General features: G+C 41.9%; 3 protein-coding genes across 4 annotated transcripts; 2 read left to right on the top strand and 1 right to left on the bottom strand.

The window, feature by feature from the left end:
- Nucleotides 1-8,928: 8,928 nt before the first annotated feature.
- LOC125785712 (uncharacterized) lies at nucleotides 8,929-15,640 on the top strand. Of its 2 annotated transcripts, none has more exons than XM_049469780.1 (10): nucleotides 8,929-9,068; nucleotides 9,167-9,331; nucleotides 11,563-11,697; nucleotides 11,872-11,968; nucleotides 12,241-12,363; nucleotides 12,831-12,903; nucleotides 14,234-14,331; nucleotides 14,715-15,058; nucleotides 15,171-15,354; nucleotides 15,450-15,640. In XM_049469780.1, the coding sequence occupies exons 8-10, from the start codon at nucleotides 14,715-14,717 to the stop codon at nucleotides 15,549-15,551; spliced, it is 630 nt and encodes a 209-aa protein (XP_049325737.1). In that variant the 5' UTR covers nucleotides 8,929-9,068; nucleotides 9,167-9,331; nucleotides 11,563-11,697; nucleotides 11,872-11,968; nucleotides 12,241-12,363; nucleotides 12,831-12,903; nucleotides 14,234-14,331; the 3' UTR covers nucleotides 15,552-15,640. The 2 variants fall into 2 exon arrangements, with proteins under 2 accessions (XP_049325737.1, XP_049325738.1); XM_049469781.1 differs by having other exon boundaries at nucleotides 12,831-12,913.
- Nucleotides 15,641-15,702: 62 nt separating this feature from the next.
- Nucleotides 15,703-16,743, top strand: LOC125785864 (N-lysine methyltransferase KMT5A-A-like). The gene is made up of 2 exons (XM_049470043.1): nucleotides 15,703-15,811; nucleotides 15,988-16,743. Exons 1-2 carry the CDS (start codon nucleotides 15,703-15,705, stop codon nucleotides 16,398-16,400), a joined length of 522 nt encoding a protein of 173 aa, XP_049326000.1. The 3' UTR covers nucleotides 16,401-16,743.
- A 992-nt stretch (nucleotides 16,744-17,735) lies between these two features.
- LOC125785863 (cationic amino acid transporter 2-like) lies at nucleotides 17,736-25,082 on the bottom strand. The gene is made up of 4 exons (XM_049470042.1): nucleotides 25,079-25,082; nucleotides 20,708-20,868; nucleotides 19,294-19,402; nucleotides 17,736-17,875 (listed from the first exon to the last, which is right to left on the bottom strand). The coding sequence occupies exons 1-4, from the start codon at nucleotides 25,080-25,082 to the stop codon at nucleotides 17,769-17,771; spliced, it is 381 nt and encodes a 126-aa protein (XP_049325999.1). The 3' UTR covers nucleotides 17,736-17,768.
- Between the last annotated feature and the right edge of the window lie 1,288 nt (nucleotides 25,083-26,370).

The raw sequence follows: 26,370 nt of genomic DNA, 5'->3' as shown, positions 1-26,370 counted from the left end.
ACCTTGGCGCGGCGGGGGCCGTTACCGGCCTCACACCGTCCCTGGGCTGAGCCTCTATCAGAAGGACTCAGGCCCCCCGGCCTGCGCCGAGAGATACGGACTTCTATACGCCACATGTCCCGACGCCCGTGAAGGACGGGGGATTCGGCGCTGGGCTCTTCCCTCTTCGCTCGCCGCTACTAGGGGAATCCTTGTTAGTTTCTTTTCCTCCGCTTAGTAATATGCTTTAATTCAGCGGGTCGTCTCGTCTGATCTGAGGTCGCGCTCGAAGGGCTGTCGTCGCCAGGCGTACGCCGCCGCAACCCACCCCCCTCGCGGTCTGGCTGGAAACCTTTCGGAGGAACCCTTCCAGACGGGGAGGCTCGATTCGGCCGAAGGTCGGGATGAAAACGGGAAGAAAAAAATTAAGTCCCCCTCTTCGCCTTCTACCGGAGCATTCCTACCAACCTCTCTTTTGCCGCGCACTCGGCCCGAACGAAAGGAGAAGGGAGGACGGGGATCCGCTGACGGAGAGACGGCGCGCGTAACGGGCAGCCAGAGAGGGTAAAACCCACCGGCAGCCGTCGCTACGACGTCTCTCCACGGACCACCGCCAACACCTCTCCCTCGCCGGAACGAGGAACGGTAGAGGATGGTGCGTGGAAAGCCGGCCTCCGAGACCCATCGGAGACGAAGGCGAGAGGGTGGACGAAAGTCTTTCCCCCGCGATCAAGCCCGTCGAGCGGCTTTTATCGAGTCCCGAACTGAGATGGGAACCTGACCCAGTCTGCTTTTAGGAAGACGAAGGTGCCTCAGAGCGGGCACCTGCGAACCTCCAGCTGCGGTCCCTTCGAACCGTCTCTTACTCTTCCCCGGAGGGAAGAGGGAGAACGGAACGAAAAGGCCCAATAGATTGGAATAGCGACCCTCAAGTGATCCACCGCTAAGAGTTGTACTCTTTTCATGGTTTTTGATTCGAAGCCATGTAACCAACAGACAAAGTGATGGGTTGAAATAATGTTTTACGGCAGCCGCGGGTACGGGCGCCCCGGAACGCCGAAGCGAACTCGGGGTCATCAAACCGCGCCGCCGGGCCACCTCCGGGAGAACCCGGAGAACGACTCGGGGGCCAAGTACCCGTCTCCCTTTGGCCGTAAAACGGGGGGTCTCAGGACACCGGTTGCATCAAGTCAATGGTCTCGCTCGAAGGGCTGTCGATGCCAGGCGTGCGCCGCCGCGCGGGAGGGTCGGAACCACACCCGCGTGGTCTGGCTGGTAACCTTTCGGAGGAACTCTTCCAGACGGGGAGGCTCGATTCGGCCAGAGGACGGGATGAAAACAGGAAGAAAAAACTTAAGCCCCCCTCTTCACCTTCTACCGGAGCATTCCTACCAACCTCTCTTTTGCCGCGCACTCGGCCCAAACGAAAGGAGAGGGAGGACGGGGATCCGCTGACGGAGAGACGGCGTGCATAACGGGCAGCCAGAGAGGGTAAAACCCACCGGCAGCCGTCGCTACAACGTCTCTCCACGGACCACCGCCACACCTCTCCCTCGCCGGAACGAGGAACGGTAGAGGACGGTGCGTGGAAAGCCGGCCTCCGAGACCCATCGGAGACGAAGGCGAGAGGGTGGACGAAAGCCTTTCCCCCGCGATCAAGCCCGTCGAGCGGCTTTTATCGAGTCCCGAACTGAGATGGGAACCTGACCGAGTCTGCTTTTAGGAAGACGAAGGTGCCTCGGAGCGGGCACCTGCGAACCTCCAGCTGCGGTCCCCTCGAACCGTCTCTTACTCTTCCCCGGAGGGAAGAGGGAAAACGGAACGAAAAGGCCCGATAGATTGGAATAGCGACCCTCAAGTGATCCACCGCTAAGAGTTGTACTCTTTTCATGGTTTTTGATTCGAAGCCATGTAACCAACAGACAAAGTGATGGGTTGAAATAATGTTTTACGGCAGCCGCGGGTACGGGCGCCCCGGAACGCCGAAGCGAACTCGGGGTCATCAAACCGCGCCGCCGGGCCACCTCCGGGAGAACCCGGAGAACGACTCGGGGGCCAAGTACCCGTCTCCCTTTGGCCGTAAAACGGGGGGTCTCAGGACACCGGTTGCATCAAGTCAATGGTCTCGCTCGAAGGGCTGTCGACGCCAGGCGTGCGCCGCCGCGCGGGAGGGTCGGAACCACACCCGCGTGGTCTGGCTGGTAACCTTTCGGAGGAACTCTTCCAGACGGGGAGGCTCGATTCAGCCAGAGGACGGGATGAAAACAGGAAGAAAAAACTTAAGCCCCCCTCAACAGTTTGACTCTGGCTTGAACTCCGAAAAATGAAATCCGGTGACTATACCTAACTTTTCGACGCGAATCTAATGAGCATAAAAGTTTTGTATGGATTTTTTTTTGAGAGTCAATCCCAGTTATGCAACACATGTGTTGCATAATTCATAATTCATAAATGATGTGCGAACCCCAATTTTGATCAAAAAAAAAAAAAAACACACAGGGTTGAGCTTTAAGCGGTGACGTACCCCCTCACTTTGTCTCACTGTTCTGGGGTACCCCTTCACTGTTTCTCACTGTCACTCACTGTTTCTCACTGTTTCTCACTGTACGAATAAAAATAGAACGCCTTGTCCGATTTTACTCAATCAGGTATGTGTGCGTCCGTCCTGCCATAAGAAAAACAACGGCGTAGTCGATTTTGAAATTTGATCAAGTTTAGCATTTTTATCATTTTTTTTATGATTTCTGGCTTGACCTTGGCCAGAGTTTCAACTCTAGAGTTGCCGGATGTTTCAGAAGAATATGATTTTTTTAACAGGGAAGGCAAGTTGCAAATCCGTTCAATTTAGGCTAGGCCTCAAGTCTGTGATGTGATTAATCACCCATATTTTTTATAGCTTGATAGGAAAAGCATAAGTCATATTTTAATCAGTTTTATTGCAAAAATTTCGCCACTCGCGCCTGGCTTGAACAAGCGAGGGTATATGATGAGGGTCAAAAAACTCCCCATGGGCATCTTCATGAGAAATAACACTTTGGGGTGAAGGAAGAACACTTCAGCTTTACAGTCAACCACTCCTCACTCAAATTGAGTGAAATACGGATATTTTATGGCCAAATATGCAAATTTTGTCGCTCGGCTCTCATGCAACAAAATGCTTTGGGTACATTTGACTGGAAATTCCTCAGCCTGTGAGCATTTCCCAGGGATGTATCCTACATATTTGGAAAGAACTAATCTTAGTCTTAGGTTTGAAAAATACCAACTTCAGCTGGAACAAATTTTTAATTGAAACCTGCCCAAAATGGGCTGATTTGGCTTTAAAATTCTCAGCCTGTGAGCATTCAGTCTTAGTCTTTACAACAACACTAGATTTGTGCAGATATCTTCAGGAATAAAGATTTAACACGGGTTTGAACAATACCAACTTCAGCTGGAACAAATTTTTAATTGGAACCTGCCCAAAATGGGCTGATTTGGCATTAAAATTCTCAGCCTGTGAGCATTCCCCAGGGATGTGTCTTACATATTTGGAAAGAACTAAGCTTCATCTTTACGACAACACTATATTTGTGCAGATATCTTCAGGAATAAAGATTTAACACGGGTTGGAAAAATACCAACTTCAGCTGGAAAAATTTTTAATTGGAACCTGCCCAAAATGGGCTGATTTGGCTTTAGAATTCTCAGCCTGTGAGCATTCCCCAGGGATGTATCTTACATATTTGGAAAGAACTAATCTTAGTCTTTACAACAACACTATATTTGTGCAGATATCTTCAGGAATAAAGATTTAACACGGGTTGGAAAAATACCAACTTCAGCTGGAACAATTTTTTTTTTTGAACCTAGCCAAAATGGGCTGATTTGGCTTTAAAATTCTCAGCCTGTGAGCATTCCCCAGGGATGTATCTTACATATTTGGAAAGAACTAATCTTAGTCTTTACAACAACACTAGATTTAACACGGGTTTGAACAATACCAACTTCAGCTGGAAAAATAAAAATTGGAACCTGCCCAAAATATAATAATTTGACCTAAAATATCTCAGCCTTTGAGTATGTTACAGGAATGATTCTTACATATTTGGAAAGTACTCACTTAAATTAGAATTAAAGATTTTACAGGGGTTGCCATTCTAACCAATTTAAGCGGAATCAATTCTGAACCTGGCAAAAATTGGCTAATTTGACCTAAAATATCTCAGTTTTTGAGTATGTTACAGGAATTATTCTTACATATTGTGAATGTACTCATCACAAGCTTTCCATAGATTCCAAATATGTGCATATATCTGGATGTTACAGAATGAGAGGCTGAGACCCTGGAGTTGCAGTTCCCAGCCTCTCAATCTCAATGTCTCCCAGCCTGTGAATTGACTCAATTAGCATCTGACTTGTGCTCCCAGCTTGTAAATGGGCACATCAGGCCAGTTGATTGAGTGATTCAAGATGGCGCCAGTGTGTGGGGCTTGCCGTCTGTCGCTTCTGGCGCTGTGCGTGGTTGTGGTGTTGGTGCTTTTTGGCGTTGAAAATGCAAACTCTCTTTTGGTGTATGATCGCCAAACACTGATGGACCTTCGGTTCCCTGCCAGCTTTTCGCTGGATAAAGAGTCGGATCGCGGTGGACATAAAACGCTACCACCGTTTCTTTCGGGGATACCAGCTTACCTGTGCCGCGCCCCGGCTCCAACTCCTCGCCGAAAACGCCATCGCCGGCGTGGGAAACGCAGCGGCAAACTGGCGAGGATGAAGGCCTTAGTATTGGAGGGTATCTCACGGTCTGTATGCGGCGCGATGCCTCGCTTTTCTCTCTCACGGCGCTTTCTGGACCCTGTTGGCGAATGTTTGGTGCCTGTCGTGGATCGGGATGGAGTGTTTCAACCTCGCGGTCCCTGCTCCCCTCGACTCCGCCGGCGTGGAGTAAATCTGCGTAATTTGCGGTCTTTGTGTAGGACTCCCTGTACCTCTAACGTTGCGGATATGCCGGCTCCTGCTAGGTTTGGCGTGATAAACGCCAGATCGCTGACAAACAAAACTTTTATTATCAAGGATTTCTTCACCTCGAAAGGACTGGACTTTCTTTGCGTGACCGAGACATGGCTGGGTACTGGTGAGTCCGATGCTTTCACTGAACTTTTACCACTGGATTGCTCCTTTATGAACTCCCCGCGGATGTCGGGCCGAGGGGGAGGCATAGCAACTGTCTTTAAGAATGATTATAAATGTAAACAGCTATCTCATCTATCCCTACACGGCAGCTTTGAACTGAGTGCTTTTGAAGTTGGTCGCTCTCACACAGTGTTGTGTGCAGTGGTGTATAGACCTCCCAAATATAATAAGGAATTTATTAATGACTTTTCGGATTTTTTGGCTGAAATTATGCCTAATTATGACCGTGTCCTGATTGTAGGAGATTTTAATATTCATGTCTGTTGTCCTGAAAAACCAATGGTAAAGGACTTTTTAAATCTTATTGATTCTTTTAGTCTCGTGCAATCTGTGGTGGGATCTACACATGAACTTGGACACACACTTGACTTGGTGCTATCATATGGTCTGCCTGTTTCAAATCTGGAGATCTGTGACGCTGTTTTCTCAGATCATAAGCCTGTGATTTTTGATGTTCTTCTTACAGACAGTAGCACTGGTAAATTGTGCGCCCCTGTTAGGCGCTGTCGTATTATAAACCATTCCACTGCTGATCAGTTCTCGGATGTTTTCAGTCAGAAAAACCTTTTTAATGAGTCTAAGTCAAACAGCTCGGAGGAGCTTAGCTCTTTGTTTCACTCTACCTGCCAAACTGTTATGGACTTTGTGGCTCCTTTAAAAATCAGGAAACCAAAAGCTAAATCTGAGCCCTGGCTAAATGACACTACTCGTGCTGTTAAACGTGAATGCCGTAGAGCTGAGCGGAAGTGGAAAAAGGATAAATTGCAAGTGTCTTTTCAATCATTAAGGGAGTGTTGGCGTCTCTATCAGAAAGTTGTGAAAGATGAAAAAAGAAAACATTTTTCCGAAATTATTCTGTCTAACACTCACAAGCCTTATGTTCTGTTTCAGACTATTAATAAGGTTCTTAATGCTTCCCAGACCACCTGTATAGAGAATTCTCCTGCTGTTTGTGAAAATTTTCTACACTTTTTTATTAATAAGATTGCTCTTACTAGGGCACAAATCACTGTTCCCTCAAACGACCCCTCAGTTTCTGTCCCCTGTGATGCCATTTTTAATACTTTTGAGTCTGTATCTCTGTCCTGTGTACAGAAGATTGTTGATCAGTTAAAGCCCTCAGGCTCTCCAAACGATGCTGTCCCTCCACGACTTTTTAAAGAGGTTTTTCCTACTATAGGACTTTCGGTTCTTGAAATTGTAAACAGTAGTCTACTTACAGGTGTAGTTCCACAAAACCTAAAACACGCAGTAGTACAACCTCTGATCAAAAAACCTGGTCTGGATCCTACAGTGCTTGCAAATTTCAGACCCATTTCAAAATTGCCCTTTTTGTCAAAAATCCTGGAAAAGGTTGTTTATAGCCAGCTAATGTTTTTTCTGGAGGAGAACAATATTCTTGATATTTTTCAATCTGGTTTTAAAACTTTGCATAGCACGGAATCAGCTCTCTTAAGAGTTTTTAACGATATCTTTGTATTCACTGATTCTGGTGACTGTGCTGTTCTCTTACTCCTTGATTTAACTGCTGCTTTTGATACAGTGGACCATGAAATTCTGATCTCCCGCTTGGAGCAGTGGGTGGGCATTGGGGGCATAGCCCTGAAATGGTTCAGGTCATTTTTAACTGATAGAACGTTCTGTATTAGCCTTGCCGATTCTAAGTCAACTTCTGCACCTTTCCCTTGTGGGGTTCCACAGGGCTCAATATTAGCCCCACTGCTTTTTTCCCTGTATCTGCTCCCTCTTGGTTCCATACTCAGGAAGCATGGAATTTCTTTTCACTGCTATGCAGACGATTGTCAAATCTATGTGCCACTAAAGAAAAAAGATAAGTGCTCTATCGAACCTCTGTTAAAATGTCTTGAGGACATAAAAGCATGGTTGGCGGGTAACTTTCTTAAGCTAAACGAAGATAAGACAGAAGTGATGGTCTTCGGTGGCACCACTGGGTCCCAACCGGTAGATCTAGGTTCTTTGGCTCAGTATACTAAACCTATCATTACAAATCTGGGAGTAAAAATGGACTCAGATCTCAAGCTGGACACTCAAATCAAAGCAGTGGTAAAATCAAGCTTTTTTCACCTGAGACAGCTGGCCAAAATAAAATCTGTTGTCCCAAAAACACAGTTTGAGACAGTAATCCATGCCTTTGTTACCACCCGGTTGGATTACTGTAACTCACTGTATACGGGAGTTAGTGGCTTTTCTCTCGCCCGGTTACAATCTGTACAAAATGCAGCAGCACGGCTTTTAACTGGCACACGTAAATATGAGCACATTTCCCCCATTTTAGTCTCACTCCACTGGTTGCCCATTTATTTTAGGATTCATTTTAAAATCCTTTTATTTACTTTTAAATCTCTAAATGGTCTAGCACCACCCTACCTTTCAGAGCTGCTACACATCTACAAGCCCACACGCTCGCTCAGGTCAGCTGACCAACTGCTCCTAAGTGTCCCAAAAACCAAATACAAGTTTAGAGGGGACCGTGCCTTCGCTGTAGTGGCACCTAGGTTATGGAATAGTTTGCCCCTGCACATCAGACAGGCCTCCACACTATCCAGTTTTAAATCGCTTCTTAAAACCTACCTCTTCTCCTTAGCTTTTGATACCTAAAGTGTTGATTGTATTGATTGTTGTATGTACCTATTTCTATTCTTATTATTCTTTTATTTTATGTACAGCACTTTGTCCTTTCTTCGAAAGTGTTAAAGTGCTATATAAATAAAGGTGGATTGGATTGGATTGGAGTTGATAGGCCATGCTAATGAGGCCTGCCCCCATGAGGCCTGTGAGGTGGCAGTGAGAGGCTGGGAGACAGCAACCAGTTCTCAGCCTGTGAGTAAGTTACAGGAATTATTCTTACATATTTGGAATGTACTCATCACAAGCTTTCCAAAGATACCAAATATGTGCACATATCTGGAAGTTACAGGTTGAGAGGGTGGGAACTGCAACACTGGTGTTGCAGTTCCCAGCTTCTCAACCTATAGTACCCATATATCAACTTGGCACATGTTTGGTACCTATGGAAAGCTTGTGATGAGTGCTTTCCAAATATGTAAGAATAATTCCTGTACCCATACTCTCAGGTTGAGAACTGGTTGCTGTCTCCCAGCCTCTCACTGCCACCTCACCCAGCCTGCTGTCTCCCAGCCTGTGAATTGACTTAATTAGCATATGACTTGTCCCTCAATTCAGAGTTCAACCTGTCACCTCATTGGCCCCCTCTGGACCACAGCCATCATCCAACCAGGTGATACCCCAGTCAAGTGGGAGGCGTGTCCTTTTGTTTACAGTAGCATATAAGCAGCTGGTTTGAGCCTCCCAAACCACCTCTGATCCTTGTCCTACCAAGATCAGCGACCTCCTTGACCTCCTTGACCTTCTCTGCTCCAGTGACCAGGAATCCTCTTGACTGTCTGAGATGGCTTCTTCTGCTGCTTCTTCTTCTTCTGCTGCTGCTTCTTCTTCTGCTGCTGCTTCTGCTGAGTAAGTACAAGTTTGTCTTTGATTTACTGTAGTAAACTATCTCTGACTTGGCTACAAGGAAAATGCTATGGGAACCTTACTTGTTTTAGTATCACGTAATGCTGAACAATTCTATGTAAATTTAGCTTTACAGGGACAATAAATATGTGAAGATATCTAATGTCTATTTCTCTTTTTTTTCTGTTTCTGTTTTACAGGCCAGCTAGCAATAGGACCTTCCTCCTGTGTCCTATGTGCAAGAAGACTCATTGGAGCCTTCCGGTTCACCTCAGAAGATCCTGCATGAAGAACTCCTCAGAAGCGGACATTCTGGCTGTGGTGGAATCTGCCAAGAGAGCTGCCAACAATTTGCTCCGTACTGGCCGTGTCTGGGAGTACTCTCTCATCACCAGGATCGTGCAGAGCCCTGACCCTGTTGACAGGTAAGATGCTGACCATGGTTACTTTTAGAAATCATAAAGTACGTTTCTTATTCTATTGTAAGAAAGCTAAATGTAAACATGTCTTTTATTCCTCACAGGATGATCGAGGAGCTGCAGAGCAGAGGGAATGCTGTGGTTGGCATCCCAACTGAAGACCCGGCTCCTGTTGCTCCTGCTGTTCCAGCTGTTCCGGCTGTAGCCCAACTGCCAGTTGAGGCTCCGTCTGAGTCCAGCTCAGAAAGCTCTGGGGAACTCTATCAGTGGTGAGTGTTTACGTTTCTTGATTTTCCTAATCCCTTTAGATTTTTAGGAGGTCACTGTTTTAATCGGCCGATTTTTGTTATTTTTTTATCAATCGGCATCGGCCGATTTTCTTATTTGGCCGCGCCGATTTTAATCCGGCACATCTGCGGGCAGCTACTTGGAACGTGCAAGGGTTCAAGAGTGAGCAAGACTTTCAACGGGTAAGGCGTCCATTTTTACAATCCAGTGTCCCAAAGTCTATATTTTCTCTCATGATTAGTAATCTGTGATGTTGCTTCATTTACTGAAAAAGAATAGAATTTCAACTGCATCGGTGTTGTAGCATTTCTCTCCAAACGAAACTGTGCTTAGCGTTGATGGCAGGAGTGCATTTGGAATGCGCCCTGACCTATCTATAAGCTCTATTATAAAATAACTGAAGTCTCTTCTTCAGAAACGAAAATCTAAGTAAATAAAATCAAATTAACACTTGATATTTTCAGTATTTAAATTATTTTTAGACGAAATGAAAAAGGGCAGGACTAAAACTGTTTAAGGATATTCGCAGCATCAGCTGCACTGAAATAATAATTACTGGTTAGTCAGGATTATTAGAGGACTGTACTTCTCCTTATATATAAATAAGCTTTATTGTAAACAAATTAATAAAACAAATAGTTTCTAAAATAATGGAGTTAAAATAAAACATCTCTTTTTCCTTCACTACAAACAGACATTAAATCATGCCGCCTCCTGCTGTTCTGCTGTAAAACTCACCCGTTTAAAGCGGTTTGCGCTGTTAGATATTAAATGAAACGATGAGCAGAATTTTCTGTTTTGTCGGGTTCTACTTTAGAACCCCCTCCAGACTTTTCTGATAAAAGCTCATTTTATCCTGAACCTATAAAGTCCGCGCTCTTCAGCTTTCTCAACTCATTTTCCGCTCACGCACCGAACCACCAGTACAGCTGATGAGACGCGTTTCTCTGGCTAAGGAGCTCATTTGAAGAAGAAAAAAAAACAGATAAAGCTATATTTAAATTACAGCACCTGTCTGTTTTTGCATTATTTATAATTTTATTCTTAATTTAAACGTCACCCATTTTTGTAAAATAATAGCTGCAGCCCTAATGTGAACATTTTATAACATTATTACAGGTTTCACTAATTTTCACCAAAATTATCGCCACAAATAGCCACATTTGTGCTGAAGTGACAATAAATCCCTAACAACTAACCAACCACTGAAATGATCAGATTTATCAGTTTATCCTGCAGCATGGGGTGTTCAGTGTGAGTTATTCAAAGTTACAGCTGTTTCCTTAAATATTCTCATCTCCTATTTCTCTACAAAACAGTTTTTGTATGTCACTCAAGCTCATATTCTAATACCGTACAGAATTCTGCAGTTTCCTCAGAGTTTTCTGTCATTATTTCGCAGCTAGCTCCAGGCTGTAAATGTAAGCAAATCCGTGGACCGCGATGCCGACATCTGAACCCCGGCTCCCCTTCGCGAGCAGAAACGGCACAACACCGCCCGCTGTTAAGCTGCTGTAGTGGATACAGCGCTTATAAATAAATTAACAAACACAAAAATGAGGGTATTCAATCTGTAATTTCAGTTCGTTTTATTTTTTTCTTTTAATTACCGTTTTTATTAGTTTCAGTTAAGGGGAACTTTCAGTTTCAGTTTTCGTTATTTCGTTCATTTTCGTTAACAGTAATACGTTGTTATATGGTGATTATCAGGCCGTAGCTTTATATAAAATAAAAATATAGTTATAGTGTTAGATTAGGGTTCGATTTGAGAGGTTTTCTTTCCCGTTATTTCAAAGTTTTTACCGTTAGATTAGGGGTTAGCTTTAGCATTAGGTTTAGATTAGCTAGGTTTAGATTAGTGGGGGATATTAGAATAGAATTATTTTTTTTTGGGGGGGCGGGACTATTTGTGCACTAAAAATATTAAAAAACTTCAAAAATACACCTTTGTAAACTAAGACACTTTAGTAAACACATCCCCTAACTCCCTAACCAAAGGTTTTGGGAAGCTCAAAATGTGTCAATCTGTCCGTCTAATCCCCCATAATAGCTGGTATTCCCCCCTTTATATTCATATACCATTAAGAGAAATTTATTTTTCTTTATTAACAAAAGGTATTATGTCTAATATAAAAATATATTTATATTTATATCCAATTAATAGAAGATTCACAGTTCACTTTTTTTTTCCTGTTTCCCTTTTTTGCCCCAGGGAAGAAGAACAAATTGCGAGTGTATTATCTGTCCTGGCTGAGGAACAAGATCTTGCACAATGACCCGGAGGTGGAGAAGAAGCAGGGCTTGACCACAGTTGGGGACCTGGAAGGCTGTGTCCACTACAAAGTTGGTATGTTCCAAGTTCATTTCTGGACACAAGACAATAAAGCCGTTTCAGTTTTAAAGAATTAACTGAATCCTGCTGTGACTTTTAAGAAGTCATTTCTTACGCTTGTGCGGTAGATTAATGCATCAGGTGGAGGGTTTGGGATGTTTCACTCAGACCTTTTCTTTTCCTGTTTAGGTATGAGACAATCAAATTTTTGGTTCTTGCTCTGAAGAACTCTGTGGAGGTGTACGCCTGTGCTCCAAAGCCTTACCATAAGTTCATGGCTTTTAAGGTCAGTGGAGCTAATGTAGATACATAATGCAATTAATGCCTTGTTTGAATGTGCATAAAGTTCAAAAGGTTAAGAAATTAGAACTGATAAAATCTTTTACATGAACATTGGTCATTTTATTGATCTTTTGTGATAGAATTTATTAAGAGCTTATAGTAGAACTTCTATATCAATACTAGTACTAGTACTGAAATTGATCACACACACACAGTTATTCATTTGAGTATTAATAACCTTGTCTCCTCCTCTCTGGCAATCATTTGGTGACCTAGTACACAAACCCCTCTTGGTGGACTTGACTGTGGAGGAAGGCCAGAGGTTAAAGGTCATCTATGGCTCGTGCTCAGGGTTCCATGCTGTGGATGTGGATTTACGACATCTATCTGCCCACACACGTACGCATTCTAACCATCTCTATTAGTTACAAACATAATTCATATGTAAAGTGCAGACCATCACAGCCTCTGACTCTTCAAGGTCTCCCAGAGGTTATACAATTTTATTTGACAAAGCAATTGGAGGTTCACTAAAATTAAACTTTTCGACTAAATCTATTATTCTATTAATCTATTATTACTAAAATATTCTAATCCTACAATTACATCAGACAGTATTCTAATTATGTTTTTTTTCTTAACATTTACTTGGATTTTAAGTATAGTTTGCAATGCAAAGTTGAGTTTTTAGTTGAACCCGGTGGGGGAAATCACATGAACAGGCACAGAATATAGTAAAACATAGCATACAGGATTTTTGATCTTGCAGACTAATTAGCATTCATTAAAATGGTGTTATGCTGTTTATACCTTGTGTCTGATATCTACTGTCAGTCAGACTTCTAACAAACCTCTGATCTTTACAGAACCAGGCCTGGAAATCTGAGAAGGACACTCTGGGAAGACCACCAGCCAAAGAAATTCCGCTCGTAGACCACTGTGAATACAAGTAGCTCTTTACTTACTTGTAAATAGTTAACAGTTGTAAATAGTTATTTTTTGTAAATATTAAGTTTTAAAGTTTGCTGTGTTTGTGTGTGTGTGTGTGTGTGTGTGAGAGAGAGAGAGAGAGAAAGAGTGTGTGTGTATGTGTATGTGTGTGTGTGTGTGTGTGTGTGTGTGTGTGAGAGAGAGAGAGAGAAAGAGTGTGTGTGTATGTGTGTGTGTGTGTGTGTGTGTGTGTGTGTGTGTGTGTGTGTGTGTGCACGTTATACAAATACATATGTTATAGTTAAGAAATGTCTCTTTTTTTCTTGTAGTGTAATACGTTAATAACATATTAACAATATTTTAAAATAAGTTTAATTATATTCTAATAGGTATTAGGTTAATGAGATGAACTGGAAAGTAAAGGTAATGCACTTTATTAGGATGTAAAGGATGTACAGTTAGGAAATATACAAATACGCTTTGGTAAACAGAGACACTTTAGTAAATAAATCTCCTAAATCCCTAACCAAAGATCTCAGGAAGCTCAAAATGTGTCAATCTGTCCGTCTAGTCGCCGTAATAAACCTTTTATTACCGATAATTACATATTAATTAACATTATTAGAAAAACTTGAAAAATACACCTTGGTAAACAAAGACACTTTAGTAAACAAATCTCCTAACTCCCTAACCAAAGATCTCAGGAAGCTCGAAATGTGTCAATCTAATGAGTCCGTCCAACGCAATGCGTCTATCCAATCACAGAGCAGGTGTTGGCCTGTAACGCATCCTCAGCGCAGCGCATGAAAAAAAAATTAGTTCCGCTTTCAAGCGTCCAGAGAAGCCTGGAAGAGAAGTTTCAGGCTTCCCTGTTCTTTATAAAATCCCTGCTGATTCACAGGGACTCTGTCAGTGAGGAGAAAGGCTGCTGTGATTGTTGGAGTCTCTGGTGCAGTGTAAATTCACCGTAAATGTTTTCACCGTAAATGTTTTAACTAGGGTTAACTAAAATGTATTTCTCGGTATAAGTAGGTTATAAGGGCGACTAGACGGGCAGATGGACACATTTTGCGCTTTCTAATAAATTTGTTTTACTGAGTTAGGGGATTTGTTTACCAAAGCGTCTATGTTTACCAAATTGTATATTTTAAGTTTTTGAATAAGGGTAAAAATAGGTATTTCTCTGTATACGTAAGTTTATAAGGGCTACTAGACGGTCAGATGGACACATTTTGCGCTTTGTAAGACCTTTGGTTAGGGAGGTAGGAGGTGTGTTAACCAAGAAGCTCTGGTGTAAGTAGAAGCACACTTCTTAACTAGTTCACTTCTTTCCCTACAGACTGCTGAATCTCCGCTGCTGATCCAGGAACACACCGTTGAAGCTCTACACTGCCGACTGCTTGTTCTCCGTTGCCGATCAAGGATCAAGAATCTCCGGTGAGTAAAATTTACCTATAGCACTAATATAGATTATGATGCTACCTAAGAAGAAAATGCAGAATAAATGAAGCTGAATTGACCAGGCAAGTTGAAACGTCAAAATGCAAGTTACCTTGTGTAACTATGATTAAAGCTAGTTAAAACAAGCAAGTTTTTTTAAGTGTACACCATAGAAAGCAGGTTGACTCAAGGTATGGATTGACATTAAGTAACCTAATGTGATTTTACGCCAAAGTGCCAATCAATAAATAAATATATAAGTTAACCGAAACTCATGACAACAACATCTTTTGAAACACAACACTTACTCCACCTACTCCAAAGCGCTGGATAGCACAATTTATTTGTCCTATGTTTAAAAATGTGTTCATTTATTTCAGATGGCTCCCTGTCCAGTTTGCAAGAAGGTGCTGTCCTCCATCTCTGCGCACCTTTCCACAGTACATCACGTGGAAAACGTAGAGGAGAAGAGGATCCTGATTCAGCTGGCGAATCAGAAAGTGTCGATCCTGACATCTCCGTGTCCTGTTCCGGGATGTGGGTATCAGAAGTCTCGTCTTGACCGCCATCTGACCAGCTGCCACCGGGACCTGTCCGATCAGGCCAGGGAGAGATACATCCAGACGGCACAGAGGATCAGAGCCATTACTCTCCTGAGAGAGTTGAGGGCCAGCAGTCCGAACGTGCCCATGGCCACTCGCTTGGACTTGGCTGCTGCTGACGAGTGAGTGGCACTTTCTAAATAGCACTGTTAGTTACAAGTTCATATTTATTTTCATGTCTCTATTCTAATGTGTTTTTTTTTTTCCTGTCTTTCATGTTTATCTCTCTGATAGATCTTCAACGCACGACTACGACCGAGTACTCGAGTCAGCGAAACCTGGCGTCCTCGATATCAGTCGGAGACTGAGAATGGGACAACGGGTGGAAGAGAGTCTGCAGATAATGTTCCGGTACGTCTGTGAGGCGATACTCCTGAAGGAGCATCAACTGGCAGAGAGCGCTGTGCTGAACTTCAAGGTAGCTTTTCTTGCTGTCCTAATGCCTTGCATTTCTCTCAAATGTTTTATAAATACAAACTCGCTAATGAAGATATATTTTTTTCACCCATACAGGTAGAGCATTGGGTAGCTCGAACCCCGTCAGCCAGTGGCATTGTCCTTGACCACTTTGACATCAGTCTGACTCCCCAACAGGAAGAGGTACAAGATGTATAATATAGATGTATAATTTAAAATTCAGTTTTGAATGTAGTTTGTCAAATACACTAAATGAATAATGTTCCTTTTTTATTTTTTGTTTCAATACAGTGGCTGGAGATGTACTTTGCCCACATCAGGTCATGGAGCGTGAAAAAGTCCAGCCCCGATGTTCCCTGTAAAGGACCACATCAAGAGTCCGGACATCATCCGGCGCATTCAGGAACAGTCTTGGAAAGGACTTTGCCTGAAAGACTTTGGGCCACCAAAGAACAAAGGTAAGGCCATTTGATGTTATGCCAGGATTCTATTAAAAGTGTCATATTTAATTTTTTTTTTTTTTGCAATTTTTATATTTCCACCCTAACCATTAACATTTTTAATATTACCACCCTTACCATGAATTCTTTTTAATAGTACCACCCTAACCACTATGTCTTATTCTCTTTTGAAGGGGTGATTGCGACGATGCCCTTTTCCAAGGGAGAGGTGGTGTGCGACTACCATGGAGAGTACGTCACCCAGGAAGAAGGGAATCGGCGAATGGAACAGCTGTTCGACGAAGCCTGTTACGTCTTCTTCTTTGCGGGATGTGGGGAAAAGGTCTGCATAGACGCCCAACATTCTCCATGCCAGTGTCACCCACACCAGGACACGTTTGGTCGTCGGATGAACCATTCAAGGAGAAGTCCAAATGTGAAGCCACACGTTTTCAAACTTCCACTCCCAGAGGGAACAAGATGGCATCCCATTTTCCTCACGCTTAAGGACATCCAAGTCAACGAGGAACTTCTTTGGGACTACGGTGTCCTCTGCGACGAGGGATTTGGAGGCGAAGCTGCTGCACTGGACTGGTTGGCTAGTTGAAGTCCTGGACAACAACCTACCCCTCTGCCATCTCATACGAACTCACTGCACGCGGCACTTTACTTCACCCTGCACCACAACTCATTCTGTACCTGTACTGTTACACTGTCGCCTACTAGACTTCACACACACACACACACACACACACTGGGCTTTGGGCTTTATTTAATTTGGTCAAATCTCTTAAAATGACAAACAGACATTCAAGTGGGCTGATGTGGGTGAAATCTGTGGACTGACCATTGGGGGCGCACGGGCCAGATGTTTCTTGCTTGCGGGCCGCCTATTGCCGACCTATGACCTAATACCTATTAGAATATAATTAAACTTATTTTACACTGTATTATTATTATATAATTACTGTATTACAACAAGAAAAAAGAGACATTTCTTAAACATTAACAGATTTATTATATAAAAAACACAGAGAAACACAAAAAAGAACAACACTGCACACACACAAAACAATAACTATTTACAAAAAAAAAAATAACTGCCTAACCGCACACACACACACACACACACACACACACACACCAAACTTCAGATAAAAAAACAATAACTATTTACAAAATAAAATAGCTGCCTAACCGCGCGCACACACACACACACACACACACACACACACACACACACACACACACACACTACACACTATACACTATACACACACACACACACTACACGCTATACACACTATACACACACACACACTACACACTATACACACTATACACACTATACACACACACACACACACACACTATACACACTATACACACTATACACACACACACACTACACACTATACACACTATACACACACACACACACACACTACACACACTACACACACACACACACACACACAATACACACACACACACACCAAACTTCAGATAAAAAAACAAACAATAACTATTTACAAAAAAAAGCTGCCTAACCGCGCGCACACACACACACACTACACACTATACACACTATACACACACACACACACACACACTACACACACTACACACACACACACACACACAATACACACACACACACACACCAAACTTCAGATAAAAAAACAAACAATAACTATTTACAAAAAAAAGCTGCCTAACCGCGCGCACACACACACACACTACACACTATACACACTATACACACACACACACACACACACTACACACACTACACACACACACACACACACAATACACACACACACACACACCAAACTTCAGATAAAAAAACAAACAATAACTATTTACAAAAAAAAGCTGCCTAACCGCACACACATTTTTTGTAAATAGGTATTGTTTGTTTTTTTATCTGAAGTTTGGTGTGTGTGTGTGTGTGTGACTCAGTTTAGAGTCGTTACAGAGCCGTTTCTATCAGTGTGTTAACCGGGATACGGGGAGGAGCTTCTTCACGTTTCTTCTGGACGCTGTGCCAAACTCCATAGCCGAAATAGATCAGCAGACCTGAGGTCAGAATGAGAAGAAACAGCTCAGTTTTTGCAGATTTTACCATATCTAGTGGAGTCCCACAGGGTTATATTGTAGGGCCTATGCAACTAATGGTAATTCTGACAATAATGTAGCAAAAGCAAAAGTAAGTCTATTTTACGTAAAATTGAATATTTCCAAATATTAAATTAATTAATTAAATATTAAATCAACTTATAATAACTTGAGTTTTGTCTGTTTTCTATTGGTTTTGGCACAATTTATTTGCATACTGGGTATTTCCACCAGTTGCTGACCCTCACCATCAGTGTGTAGTCACCCCCCAGGCTACCTTAGGTAAACTTGGTTTGATGTACCGTATTTTTCACACTACAAGGTGCACCGGATTATAAGGCTCATTATGCGACTCTAGTAAGGAACAGGGGTGTCCCCATGTTTTCCTTCTAATTCAGCTGGTCTATAAAGCTAAGCTAAGTTAAGTAAACAAAACTGTAATTCTTAAAAAACATTTTCTTTTAAAGTTAAACGAGCGCTGGATGTTAATCTACACAGATTTATCTCCTTAAAACGGGTTATCTGGGTGAATAAAGCACTTCTGTTTATTTACAGTTAGATACGCTTAGATTTCCAGAGTTCCACTAAGACTAGCTGCGGTTAGCGGCTAATGCTGCCCGACAGTGCTACACTGAAGAACCCTGAGTGTTCTGGTAATCCAGGGCAACATTAGCTAGTGGTTCGTCCTACCAATAATACTAGCCAATACTAGTGGCTAATGCTAATGCTGCTCCAGCAGTGCTAACCGGGGTTTACAGCAGGCTACAGGCTGATCCTTCTCACCTCTGAACGGCAAAAAAGCTAGCACTTAGCACAGTAAGCAGCTAATGCTAATGCTGCTGCAGCAATGCTAACTGAGGTTAGCAGCATACTACAGGCCAATAATACACACAATCTGACTGATAAAATTCATAATTTTTTTTCTGGAAATTTAAGGATTTTAAGTGTGCCTTACAGTGCGAAACATACAGTAGGTTGTAGGTCATAAAACCAAGCTTAGCTGCTAATTCATATTTTAGTTAAATAAAATCAAAAGGAAGACTAAATACAAATCTATTTTTTCATCTGAACATAAAATTTGACATTTTTTAATGGTGTTTATGCTGAGTGTAACTGAGGTGCTGGTGGATGTCGGTGATTCAGGGTCGCCCTCATGTCTATGTTACCTCCTGTCTCTCTCTCTCTATCTCTACCATTAATAAAGCTGTTACAGTCAGACCTGCTTTAGCCATTAGCCGCTAAAACTGAAACTGACGTACTGTAGTTTCAGCCCTCAGATGAGAACATTAGTCGTATTTGTTGGATTTGATTTGGTTTAATTTGTTAAAAAAACTTTCCAACACAACAGTGGAAACCCCAGCTTGAGATGTTCATCTTACCTACTGCCATCCAGACGGAGTAGCGGATCCACGTATCTGCTCCCAGCTGAACCATCAGATAAACATTCACAAAGGTGCTAACCACAGGAAGCACCGGCAGCAGAGGAACCTGCAGAGTTTAGCATGAACAAAATAGTAAATAGAATAATATAGTATATTAATATAGCTATTTATAGGTTTATGTTTGAGTAAAATGAACATTGTTGTTTTATTCTATAAACTACAGACAACATTTCTCCCAAATTACAAATAAAAATATTCTCATTTAGAGCATTTATTTACAGAAAATGAGAAATGTCTGAAATAACAAAAAAGATGCAGAGCTTTCAGACCTCAAATAATGCAAAGAAAACAAGTTCATATTCATTAAGATTTAAGAGTTCAGAAATAATCAATATTTGGTGGTTTTTAATCACAGTTTTATTTTATGCATCTTGGCATCATGTTCTCCTCCACCAGTCTTACACACTGCTTTTGGGTAACTTTATGCTGCCTTGCTCCTGGTGTAAAAATTCAAGCAGTTCAGTTTGGTGGTTTGATGGTTTGTGATCATCCATCTTCCTCTTGATTATATTCCAGAGGTTTTCAATTTGGTAAAAACAAAGAAACTCATAATTATTATACCCCCATCTGAAGAAACTCAACAATAGATGAGAAAACATGGAGCGCTGGTGAACCTTCCCAGGAGTGACCGGCCGACCGAACAAAATTACTCCAAAAGGGCATGAAGAACTCATCCAGGAGATCCATAAAAGAACCCAGAACAACATTTAAAGAACTGCAGGATCTCACTCACCTCAGTTAAGATCAGTGTTAATGATTCAATAATAAGAATAAAGAGACAAACGGGTAAAATGATCTCCATGGGAGAATTGCAAGATAAAAAACACTGCTTTTTACATACTGAACGTAAAATGTAAAACATGGTGGTGGTAGTGTGTGTGTGTGTGTGTGATGATGGTCTGGAGCTGCTGGACTTTAACTTGCTGTAATGGATGGAAGTAGGAATTCTACTGTTCTCTAACATAAAATCCTGAAGGAGAATCAGAATCCGTCCATCTGTTCCTTACTGACCTCAAGCTCAGGAGTACTTTACTTGGGTTCTGCAGCAGGACAGTGACCTAAAGAACACAAACCTCTAAAGTTCACTGTCTCTGAATGGATTAAAAACTAAAATCTAAATGAAGGTTTTGGGGTTAAAGGTCTAGTTAAAGTCTGGATGATTGAGATGCTGTAGATGATCTTAAACAGGACTTTTATTCTGGAAAATGCTCCAATGTGTCTGAATTAAAACTGTAATTCTATAAAGAAGAGTGGAACTAAATTCCTCCACAGAGATGAGAAAGGGCTAGATTGGTTTGGATAATCTGAAAAATATCAGTATTACAAAAAATCCCAGCTGGGTGACTCTCACCATGAAGGCAGCTTTGACGCCGCTCTGTGGTTGCCTCCAGATGATGATAACAGTGATGAGTAGACACAGCAGAGCTACGGTGATGATCAGGATCATCCACCACTCGCCCACCGACTGTATTCCCTTAGTCAGGATCACACTCAGAGCCACTGCAAGAGCAACTGCACAAAAAAAAACAGACCAAAAATAGGGTTTTTCAGTGAGACTGAGGTGGAACTGTATGTAGATAAAGGCATGATGTTGTACAATCAAACTACTGAAAACCAAAAAAAAAAAAAAAACGTTTTATTGCTTTAGTTTAAGTGATATTAGAATGTTTTTTACATAAGTAGTAGTTCTCAGCTAGACATTATTGAAACATTATGAGAATGTTAGAAGTGACGTTCCCAAAACTTTTTGCAACAGTGATGTTGCAGCCAGGGGTGCAACTACATACTTTTTGAGGTGTATGCGAACATACTATCGGCGCCCCCCCCCCCCCCCCCCAAAAAAAAAAATCAATATAATAAATAAAATAAATAATAAATTTATAAATATAATATAATAAAATAATATAATAATAATAAATATATGTAAAATAAAAAACAGCGTTGGCAACCCTTGTTCTATAATTTAGTTTTATGATTCACCATCTACTTACTTACTTGTTATGACCCGTTATATCGTAAATACAGCACCTGTCCTATAGGTACACCGACGGGGGAAAAAAAACATGCCTGGGCGCGCGTCTCTATGGGGCGCGTTCTCAAGCGCCTGCGTTGGGAGGAAGTGACAGGAGGGTAGATGGGGAAGGAGTGGATGGGCGCTGTGATTCAGTTTTTTGATGTGTATTATCGGGGGCGTTGCCTGGGTATGTAAAAATCCGGGGCTCAGTCCAGTTAATTATATTAGTTTATTAGCTGATCAGTTGAATCCGGTGGAGAACATATCATTTTAGGGCAGAGACCAGGGTTTAGAAACTCACTTAAACTAAGTATAGTACTAAATTCAGAATATCCACAACATCCAGCTTCTATCTAACTGGTTAGCTAAATTAATGTTTCGTTAATTATATCTTACAGTAATCCTGAAATTCTAAATTAATAAAAACAGTTTGAAAATGAAATAGTTATTGGTTGATCAGGGCAAGTTAAACATTATATAGTTTTATTTTCTCAAACCCTGATCTGTGTGTTTTAAGAGAAGCACAACATCTGGTTACCTGGCTGGAAACCCCACGGGAGTTCAAGTATGCAAGACTTTCTTGCAGAAAAAATTAAAACAACCCTCAAAAAAAAAAGAGAATTGCTCAAATTACTCAGGAAGAAATGTCACTTTTGGACACTGATGACACATTTAAAAGTGTTTGAGTTGCAATTTTGCCCATGCATATTTAACTGTATTTATTTGTGTAAATAAAAAATGCAAAGTCAGTAAAATACATTTTACTGAGTCATTCCACACAACAAATAATTTACACTTGTTAATAAAAATTCATTTACAAAAATAAACATCATTTCTCTTTTATTTCTCTTTAAATGGTACATTTCTTCTCAGTTTTTTCACATTTTACTTCAGGTAAAATGTGAACTAGTTCATAATTCATAAAAAATTCTGGTCCATAAAAAAAACATAAAAAATTACATGTGCTTCAACGCTATTACATTCATCGTCCACTAGAGGGTAGTAAAAGACCATATAAACTTAGGGTTTCTTCTGTACGAAAAGTTAGGAACACTCATGCATGTTTAATAAGAATGAAATACCTTTCTAAGCAGTGGTGGTTCACTTCAAACATTCAAACTACTTACTATTATATACAGGTGCTGGTCAACGAATTAGAATAATTTGAAATAGTGCAATCATGAAATTCTTTGAATGCATTTTTTGTGCAGAAAGCAAATCAGGTGTTCACCGCACCTGTCCTACTCGTTAGACTAATCACAGAACTCGTTACCTGGAAAAAAAATTTGCTCAGCTGAGTTTTCCAAAAGGCCCATTTAGGCCATTTAACTGTGACACTGTTGTTTTATTGAATTAGAATAATGGAGAAACCGTTTCACTGAATTAGAATAATTTTTATTATAATTACAATCATCACTTTCTCAGTATTTTGTGGCTGCCCCCTTGGCTTGTATGACTGCCTGAAGTCTCCGCGGCATCGATTTGACCAGCTTGTCGCAAGTTTCCGCACTCACAGCTTCCCAGGCAGTGGCGATGTTCTGCTTCAGTTGGTCCAGCGTAGTAGGCTTTCTGTCGCGAATTTTCCGCTTGACGATGGCCCAAAGGTTTTCAATGACATTGAGGTCAGGCGAGTTGGCCGGCCATGCCAAAACTTCAAGCTGTTTTTTAGTGAACCAATCTTTGGTCGACTTTGCCGCATGAGCCGGTGCAAGATCCTGTTGAAATATGAAGTCTTCTTCGCCGAACTGTTCCTCAACAGTCGGAATCAGGAACGTTTCCAGAACATCTTGATATACGGCAGCATTGACAGAGGAAGCAGAGTTTCCCTACACCTCGAGTGGACATGCATCCCCAGACCATAACGCTCTGGGGAAACTTGACGGATCTTTTCACGCACTCGTGGTTGTAGGTTTCGCCACCACGACGCCAGACACGAGGACCTTGGTCACCGAAGGAGATGCAGAAGCGTGATTCGTCACTGAAGACCACTTTCTGCCAGTCTTCAGCAGTCCACTCGCCGTGTTCTTTGGCCCACTTCAGCCGTTTCTCCATTTGTTTCTTGTTCAGCATCGGTTTTACTGCTGGAACGCGAGATTTGAAGCCGAGTTCGCGCAGACGACGGTAAGTGGTTGATCTGGAGACGTCAGCGCCGGTCTGCTTGTTCCACAAGTCGGTGAGCTCGGAAGTGGACTTGAACCGGTTGCTGACTGCGATCTTTCTCAGCTGCTTGTTGTCGCGAGCAGAAGTTTTTCGGACGCCGGAACAGTTGGTGCGCTTGCTGCAGTTTTTCTTGAGAGCTTTGCAGACGGAAGACTGGCTGATGCCGAGCTGCTCAGCTATTTTAGTTTGGGTCAAGCCTTGTTGGCGAAGAGCTTGAATTTGAGCCACTATTCCGGTTGAGAGGTCGCGCTGCTTACCCATGATTGATTTTACAACTTAGAAATTCTACTCAACCCTGACTTTATACTGCACAGTGAACACTCTTCACAGAAAACAAAAATTCGAGCATTTATTCTAATTCAATGAAATGGTTTCTCCATTATTCTAATTCAATAAAACAACAGTGTCACAGTTAAATGGCCTAAATGGGCCTTTTGGAAAGCTCAGCTGAGCAAATTTTTTTCCAGGTAACGAGTTCTGTGATTAGTCTAACGAGTAGGACAGGTGCGGTGAACACCTGATTTGCTTTCTGCACAAAAAATGCATTCAAAGAATTTCATGATTGCACTATTTCAAATTATTCTAATTCATTGACCAGCACCTGTACTTGTGTAATTCCAGTATTTACACCTTTTTACAAGTTTATTTAGACTTTTTATTAAGACTCCCCAAACCAGATATATTGACTGACATGGGAAAAAATCAAGAATTTCATTCATCCTAAAATAAAAACAACCAAAAAGAAATCAGCTAGTTGTAGGGAAATTTAGCACAGAATGACCTCCCAGAACATGAAAAAATGACAATTGAATCAAAGTTTAGAATTTCAAATATGTTAAAAAAATTGGCTAATTAGACCTAAAATATCTCAGCTTGTGAGTATGTTACAGGAATTATTCTTACACATTGTGAATGTACTCATCACAAGCTTTCCATAGATTCCAAATATGTGCATATATCTGGAAGTTACAGGTTGAGGGTTGCTCCAGGAATGTGCAGATATCTTCAGGAATAAAGATTTAACACGGGTTTGAACAATACCAACTTCAGCTGGAAAAATAAAAATTGGAACCTGCCCAAAATATAATAATTTGACCTAAAATATCTCAGCCTTTGAGTATGTTACAGGAATGATTCTTACATATTTGGAAAGTACTCACCCCCTGCTTTACAGCAATACTTCATTTGTGTATTAAATTAAATTAGAATTAAAGATTTTACAGGGGTTGCCATTCTAACCAATTTAGGCGGAATCAATTCTGAACCTGGCAAAAATTGGCTAATTTGACCTAAAATCTCTCAGCCTGTGAGTATGTTACAGGAATTATTCTTACATATTTGGAATGTACTCATCACAAGCTTTCCAAAGATACCAAATATGTGCATATATCTGGAAGTTACAGGTTGAGAGGCTGGGAACTGCAACACTGGTGTTGCAGTTCCCAGCTTCTCAACCTATAGTACCCATATATCAACTTGGCACATGTTTGGTACCTATGGAAAGCTTGTGATGAGTACTTTCCAAATATGTAAGAATAATTCCTGTACCCATACTCTCAGGTTGAGAACTGGTTGCTGTCTCCCAGCCTCTCACTGCCACCTCACCCAGCCTGCTGTCTCCCAGCCTGTGAATTGACTTAATTAGCATATGACTTGTCCCTCAATTCAGAGTTCAACCTGTCACCTCATTGGCCCCCTCTGGACCACAGCCATCATCCAACCAGGTGATACCCCAGTCAAGTGGGAGGCGTGTCCTTTTGTTTACAGTAGCATATAAGCAGCTGGTTTGAGCCTCCCAAACCACCTCTGATCCTTGTCCTACCAAGATCAGCGACCTCCTTGACCTCCTTGACCTTCTCTGCTCCAGTGACCAGGAATCCTCTTGACTGTCTGAGATGGCTTCTTCTGCTGCTTCTTCTTCTTCTGCTGCTGCTTCTGCTGAGTAAGTACAAGTTTGTCTTTGATTTACTGTAGTAAACTATCTCTGACTTGGCTACAAGGAAAATGCTATGGGAACCTTACTTGTTTTAGTATCACGTAATGCTGAACAATTCTATGTAAATTTAGCTTTACAGGGACAATAAATATGTGAAGATATCTAATGTCTATTTCTCTTTTTTTTCTGTTTCTGTTTTACAGGCCAGCTAGCAATAGGACCTTCCTCCTGTGTCCTATGTGCAAGAAGACTCATTGGAGCCTTCCGGTTCACCTCAGAAGATCCTGCATGAAGAACTCCTCAGAAGCGGACATTCGGTCTGTGGTGGAATCTGCCAAGAGAGCTGCCAACAATTTGCTCCGTACTGGCCGTGTCTGGGAGTACTCTCTCATCACCAGGATCGTGCAGAGCCCTGACCCTGTTGACAGGTAAGATGCTGACCATGGTTACTTTTAGAAATCATAAAGTACGTTTCTTATTCTATTGTAAGAAAGCTAAATGTAAACATGTCTTTTATTCCTCGCAGGATGATCGAGGAGCTGCAGAGCAGAGGGATGGCTGTGGTTGGCATCCCAACTGAAGACCCGGCTCCTGTTGCTCCTGCTGTTCCAGCTGTTCCGGCTGTAGCCCAACTGCCAGTTGAGGCTCCGTCTGAGTCCAGCTCAGAAAGCTCTGGGGAACTCTATCAGTGGTGAGTGTTTACGTTTCTTGATTTTCCTAATCCCTTTAGATTTTTAGGAGGTCACTGTGTTTCTCATGAAGTGCAAAACTTCACTAATACTTGTTTTTTTTCTTCTTTTTTTTTTTCACAGCCCTGATCCCACCACGCAGGGAACTTCCCTTAGGGAAAAGATGTCAAGTTTGGGCCTCTACAAGAAGCACTCGCTTGACCATATTCTCCTTG

Source organism: Astyanax mexicanus, chromosome 21 (genome assembly GCF_023375975.1).
Source record: "Astyanax mexicanus isolate ESR-SI-001 chromosome 21, AstMex3_surface, whole genome shotgun sequence".
NCBI classification, from domain to species: domain Eukaryota; kingdom Metazoa; phylum Chordata; class Actinopteri; order Characiformes; family Acestrorhamphidae; genus Astyanax; species Astyanax mexicanus.
The sequence above is the reverse complement of the archived record's forward strand: the minus strand, read 5'-3'. Positions and strand labels throughout refer to the sequence as shown.

Excerpts from the sequence above, each read along its gene's own strand:
- LOC125785712 (XM_049469780.1), top strand. The coding sequence starts at position 14,715 with ATGGCTCCCTGTCCAGTTTGCAAGAAGGTGCTGTCCTCCATCTCTGCG. Across the intron at positions 15,059-15,170 it reads GACTTGGCTGCTGCTGACGA|ATCTTCAACGCACGACTACG; the intron begins GTGAGTGGCACT and ends TCTCTCTGATAG. Across the intron at positions 15,355-15,449 it reads GCGCTGTGCTGAACTTCAAG|GTAGAGCATTGGGTAGCTCG; the intron begins GTAGCTTTTCTT and ends TCACCCATACAG.
- LOC125785864 (XM_049470043.1), top strand. The coding sequence starts at position 15,703 with ATGTTCCCTGTAAAGGACCACATCAAGAGTCCGGACATCATCCGGCGC. Across the intron at positions 15,812-15,987 it reads TGGGCCACCAAAGAACAAAG|GGGTGATTGCGACGATGCCC; the intron begins GTAAGGCCATTT and ends TCTCTTTTGAAG.
- LOC125785863 (XM_049470042.1), bottom strand. Across the intron at positions 19,403-20,707 it reads GCGTCAAAGCTGCCTTCATG|GTTCCTCTGCTGCCGGTGCT; the intron begins GTGAGAGTCACC and ends TAAACTCTGCAG. Across the intron at positions 17,876-19,293 it reads CTCCGTCTGGATGGCAGTAG|GTCTGCTGATCTATTTCGGC; the intron begins GTAAGATGAACA and ends TTCTGACCTCAG.